The following is a 6,216-nucleotide window of genomic DNA, read 5'->3' as shown; positions in this document are numbered from 1 at the left end:
TCTGTGCTGCAGTCAAGCCGGCACAGGCAGGTTGGAGCCTGAGAGGAGGCTGCTGGGTGGGTGATTTAAAGATGAGCCTGCACGCTCTTAGCATCCTGAGAACGTGAAGCGAATCCAGCCAATGAAAGCTGAGGCTCCATGCCACAGTGCTGCTGCTGGGTTATTTATAATACGTGTGAATCTGACCAAATGCAGATTGTGCAGGGAGATGAGTAATGTATCAAACACAATGTGTTTGTGTCAAAATAAAGGAAAAAAAAAACAGGTGAATCGTGCTCTGACTAAAGGCAGATGTTTACAGTAGCATTGGGAACCATTTTTTTCCCACATTACACTCCCATGAAACACATTTGAACTCTCTGGAGGCTTGAACAGCATTTTCATGTACAACAGCTCGCATTCGTTTAGGCTTGTCTGTTTGCAATTTGTGCACCACATGCATGGAAGTTCAAGCATGTGTGCATTTTTCTTCACTTCTTTGAATTTTCTGGAAATTACTTTTATTTTTCCAAAATGCTTCATTTTTTTTAGCATTTTTACATTACACTGTAATGTTGTTTTTTTCCTTTTATTTGTTTTTCATATTTATTTGTTAGGATCTTTAAAATGTTTTTATTGAGTAATTTATTGGTGTAATTTGCACTTCAAGACTACCATAGGATTTAGTTAAATGCATCATCCACTTAAAAAAAAGCAGAATCTAACATGTTTATATGGCCACCTATAAAAAAAACTGGGTTGTCACAACTCAAAACCAAACAAAGCTGGTCTACCTTCTCCAACTTTAGTTTAATATCAGTCGGTACAACCAGACATTTTTAGGACTCCACACTGGATTCCAGGCCAGAATTTTTTAAAGTCTACATGTGAGACCAGAATGAGTTCCAAAGGAGTTTACCTGGCGGAAGGTTTTTGGTCTTTTTTTTTCTTTTGATATTTTTAAACACATTATTTAAACTCTTACGATAAAAAACTCAAGCTTTGCTCAAACCTTAAATGTAAATAAAAACATGAATAGGAAAATATCACGGAAAGCACACCAAACTGTGATGCATGAGAAGCAGTAAACAGCATCACTGTTTTACTGTTTTGGTGCCATGAAGAAGAGAAACTGCGTTTTTTGAGAATTATTGTGCTGCTTTATCAGCTCCAAGGTCATCCAGAATCCGAATACTGCTGTTGGCGTGCAGCGGTGGAAACTCTAAAACAGTAGAGTGGAGAGGTTGCACTTGCCTTTCTGATGCTGAAGTAGTTTCAGTACTACTGCTACTGCTTGTGCATCGTGTTCACTTTTTTTTTGGCTAAGTTCTAATGTCTATTTTAGCAATTTTAGGGTACAACAAAACTGAAATGATGCTGTAGCACCTGTCCTAGGAGGGGGTGTGATTGGGCTTTAAAAGTGTTGTTTCTGCATTTGCTAAAAAAATGTTATCACTTGTTGAATTGACTGTTTTTACAGGTAAATCAAGACAAAATGACCACAACAGAAAAATGTTTCTCTAATGCTTGACTCTACTGAACTTCAGGGATCACCACTGTGCTGACCATGACCACCATCAACACCCACTTGCGAGAGACACTCCCTAAGATCCCCTACGTCAAGGCCATTGACATGTACCTGATGGGCTGCTTCGTGTTTGTCTTCCTGGCTCTGTTGGAGTACGCCTTTGTCAACTACATCTTCTTCGGACAGGGGCCTCAGCGGCAGAAGAAGGCGGCTGAGAAAGCAGCCACAGCCAATAACGAGAAGCTGAGGCCAGATCCGAACAAGGTACACGAGGAAGGAAACCGCCGTTCGGAGCATCTGTTCTGTCTGTTAATATGTGTGTTTGTGGGACCAAAACCAGTCCCTCTTCTGCTAAAAGCCAATGTAATGCTGTGATCAATGTCTGACAGTCTTTACCAGCACTCTTTACTCCAGTTGCAGCTCTCCATTATCAACAATATTAAATCAGACTGAGATCTGAAAGAATGAATGTAGAAGCAAGAACTGGATTTCTAAATGCTTCTCCACATGTCTTTGTCTCCTAAAGGGCAAGGCGCCTTGGAAAAATGACAGGCTGTGGTGCCAGAGCCTCTCTTCATATTTTATTCAGCTGCTAAACTTAGCAGAAACATCAGCAATGTCAAATAAATAAATAAAAAATAAAAAAAAACAGCCTTTCCTTCTGAGTGTGGCTAGCGTTTTTCCCCGAAGTAACAGTGCTGATTTTGTATGCTTGCAGTGGCTGGTGGGAAATGTAGTTCAGAGAGATGATGCTCTGTATGCCAGAATGAAACAGAGGGAAATTGACGCATATGACTCGATGTGGGATCCCATCTTTGTGGACGATGCTGCATTAGGACTAGGCGATCAAAGACATAAGGTACTGGAGGTTTTGAAAATCAAAACTAACAATGTCATCAGTCTGAATCAATCCAGATCAGAGGAAAATGCTTTAGTCTTTGTGCATTTCTTTAAGTTTTATGGATTTTTAAGGCAACCATCACTCCCACCATTGTGTTTTTTTCCCTCTCTTGGTTTGCTCTTCATGCATTTCCCTGACAGACATGGCTTAGCAGTTTCATTTCTGCAGGCACTGATTTAATCCTAACTTCAGCTGTACATCTGAGCTGATGGGAAATGACAAGCATCTGTAGCTTCTCTTTAGATAATCATGAAGATTCTGATACTGCACTGTATCCGTGGCAATTGATAAATCTCTTATGACTAAGTGAAACCAAAAAAAAAAGAGAAAAGAAAAAGATTTCTAAGATAAGTGAAATAAACCATTTGGAGTTTGATGGATACCGCCAGCTAAGTGGCTTTGCTTCAATGTCAGTTACACAAAAGCAATCAAATATATCATCCTTATGTATGCAGCAGCTCAAGATTGGATTATAGGGTTCTTGTTCTCAGAAGTCAGGCTATGGATGAAGAAAACGTTGATCCGAATCCACTTCCCACAGCGTCTCTCCTGACCTGCCCCGAACCTCCTCCATCTTTGCAAAGTCCCTTTTTCTCTCAACCTTCTCCTCACATTATTTTATTATACCTTTGCTTTCTCTTATTTTATTGCGTTTGTGTTGTGAATCGGCAGAATTTTAACCAAAATGGTTGAAATTCTGAGATGACAATGAAGGTTTCTCCATAAAAGTTAGTTTGTGGAGTGCGCCGTGCCCCTTCTGGGTTATTATTTCATAGTCTTGTGGTTGTATTATCACTCAGATGTTGACAATAATTTATTTGGTGCTTTTTTAAGATGTTTTGAAATTTTCTTCACTGTAAATAACACACTTTTTGACTCATTTGCATTACCCATTTTTAGCACCTCATCAGTATTTTTGCATACTGGATTGTTTAAGGATCGTTTTGCACCTATTTATGGCTTAAATTTGCAACTTTATGATGCGTTCACTGAGGCGGTAACTCCTCATGGCTATTTTTGACCCTTCGCAGATGACCCCCGACGACAACATCCTGTTCAGCGCCATGGAGATGAAGAATGAGATGGGAGGCGCCGGCGATTTGTCCCGGGGTCTTGGAGCACCCGGGGATCCTCGTAACACCATGCTGTCCTACGATAGCTCGACGCTGCAGTACCGCAGGGCAGCCATGGCCCGCCAGAACTATGGCCACAGCGCTTTGGAGCGCCACGCCCAGAAAAAATCCCGCCTACGGCGAAGGGCCTCCCAGCTTAAGGTGAACATCCCAGACCTGTCCGATGTGAACTCTATCGATAAGTGGTCCAGGATGATCTTCCCCACCGTCTTCTCCTTCTTCAACGTGGTCTACTGGCTCTACTACGTTCATTAAAGCTGGCGGAGTCCGCCAGGCGACTTCTGTTCAGGAGATGAATGGGATGGGGGGAGGAAAAGAAGAATTTAGGAGGAAAAAAAATCAAAGATGACGCGTGTGAGAGAATGTGATATTAAAATGGGCTGACTTTTTTTAGCTGGTTCCAATGAGACCACGTGAGGAAAGCGCAAAGACTTTTTTCTGAGAAGAACTGCAGCAGCACCCACTTCAGGCAACGGCGATTCTTTTGAGATTTGGGAAACACCTCAAAGCGACTGACATGCACTCAAAAAAAGAAAGTTTCAAAAAGACAGAAACGGTGCCTGTTCCAGAATTTCAATATATCACTAATATTTGTCATTCGTAGCTTACTCTCTGTGGATCAAATATTTATGCTTGTGTTTGCATATACTTTAAGGATTTTTTTTGTTTAGTATCTATTTACTTCGTAGCTGAGCTGTCTGCATCCAGGAAAGCTTTATAAATGATTTAAAAGGAGTCATCCTTGATAGTCTATTTTCCTATAATTACTGTATATCAAAAACATCCTTTAAAAGCATGCTTACGTTTGATTTCATTTGCATCTCAGTCATGATGATGGAGCGTAAAACATTTTCGTTTCTTACTGAGTCTGTCAGTTGAAGTTTGCAGCTGTGGCTCCGCACACCTGGATGGACGATTTGAGGATCCCCCTCGTGGAAACCGGTTGGACAACAACAAAGCTTTAATGCTGACAAGACACATGCTTGTGGTCCTTTTCCATCAGCTGGAGGCATTTGGTTTAAGCTTAATTATTTACTTTTGTTGTGCTAAAGGAAACAAATCCACTAAACCGCCCGTGTTTCTGTTCGAGAATTCTTTTGACTCTGTATGTTCTGCCATTGTAAGAAAAAAAAAAGGAGCGGACAGTGATTTGAACACAGCTGGTTTAAGAACTTTTCTGCTTCGTTTGCAAATGGAGTCGCCGCATCCACAACATGTCCATCCACAACCATTATTATTAGTAGAAATGAATGATAGAAGTATGATCCGTTCAATTGTGATTAAGTTTCTGTTTTGAAAAGCTGTAGATAAACATGAATCGTGTTTAAAGAAAAAGAAATGATTCATTTTTATAAATCAATACTCACATTATCGTGTAAATACTATGGATTTATTCAATTTAAATGGGTCTTTATTGTTGTTTTTTGCAGGTCAATTACAGCTCCAGTCTCTCATTCAACAAAAAAAGAACAGAAAACTTTGACAAAGGAAAAATTTAAACACAGATCACAACTTTTCTGATGGTACTTTTACCACTTTTTCTCTTTTATTCTCATTATTTCTTTTTAATGGACTCTAAAAGCATCTACTTCCTGAAACTAAAGCACTTCCAAATACCAGTGACTTTTGGGTCTACCTGTGGCTCCTTGAAGAAAAAAAAACTTATCAAGGACCTCACAATCCAGGCCTTGAAGTGAGTCATATTTTGTACAAAGTTTCTGTAAATTCCAGTTCATACTGACTTCAAATATCTTGTGTAATGATTGTCGGCAATTATGAAGATGTATCTAAATTCAATTAAAACTCAACTCAGTCTATCACTTCAACTCCAGAGTAAACGGGTGGCAGTTTAATGTGTCCTGGGTGAATGTGAGGGCGAGTGCTGACTGGCGCGCTCATGGCTGATTGAGTGTCAGAATGAGCGAGTGAACAACTGAACCCGGCGCGAAGAATGAGTAGACAAGCGAGAGATGCTAATGTGGGGGTGAACAGAGATGTAAGCGCTGCAGCTGGGGACTCTTGGCTGCATAATGGATGGAGAGGATGGAGAGGATGGAGAGCTAGAGCGAGGGGAGGTGGTGGTCTGAGCTGGCTGCGTTGAGCTCGGCTGGGGTTTGAGCAGTGCTGAATTCAGCCCCCAGCCTCAGGGGACATTAATGCAGAGAGCCATAGATATGAAGCCACTCTTTGGACTCAACTTTGGCCTTCTGACTGCAGGGAACAGAGCAGCTCATAGAAAGAAGAAGGGAGAAAGAATTGAGCGTCAGACTTAACAAAAAAAAAGGAGGGATCCATCTGTGCATCCAGCCATGCCTCCTCCTCCTCCTCCTCCTCCTCCTCCTCAGACTCCATCCTGGCTTCTCTGCAGACCGACGGCACTCTCCACTGCACTCACTTTATGACCTGACCACATAAATGGATGCTGGTGAATATTTGATGGTGCAAAACACTGAATGTTGAATATTTAAAAGGAAAGCTTCTGTTTTTTTAAACAACAAAAATTATTCTAGAAATCAAATGATCTGGTTACCTCGTAACCAATTAAAGCCCCAATCCAATAAAAATTGAGTTTTTAAAATGTTATTTTTTTCACATATATAAAGACAATTAAGCTTAAAATTCCCTTTCTGAGTATTTCTTAATTGAAATTGTTGTGAATCAGAAACAGATGAAAA

The 6,216-nt window shown here is 40.6% G+C and overlaps 1 protein-coding gene across 2 annotated transcripts in view; it reads left to right on the top strand.

Moving 5' to 3' along the window:
* Window positions 1–5,379, top strand: part of gabrb2a (gamma-aminobutyric acid type A receptor subunit beta2a) — a 36,478-nt gene extending 31,099 nt beyond the window's left edge. The window contains exons 8-10 of one of the 2 annotated variants that reach the window (XM_024283599.2): window positions 1,527–1,771; window positions 2,226–2,366; window positions 3,440–5,379. In XM_024283599.2, the coding sequence (XP_024139367.1) occupies window positions 1,527–1,771; window positions 2,226–2,366; window positions 3,440–3,796 (743 nt within the window). In that variant the 3' untranslated portion in view covers window positions 3,797–5,379. The remainder of the gene's footprint in view (window positions 1–1,526; window positions 1,772–2,225; window positions 2,367–3,439) is intronic. The other variant, XM_024283600.2, reaches the window with a different exon arrangement.
* Window positions 5,380–6,216: the final 837 nt, after the last annotated feature.

Source organism: Oryzias melastigma, linkage group LG10, assembly GCF_002922805.2.
Source record: "Oryzias melastigma strain HK-1 linkage group LG10, ASM292280v2, whole genome shotgun sequence".
Lineage (NCBI taxonomy): Eukaryota > Metazoa > Chordata > Actinopteri > Beloniformes > Adrianichthyidae > Oryzias > Oryzias melastigma.
The sequence above is the reverse complement of the archived record's forward strand: the minus strand, read 5'-3'. Positions and strand labels throughout refer to the sequence as shown.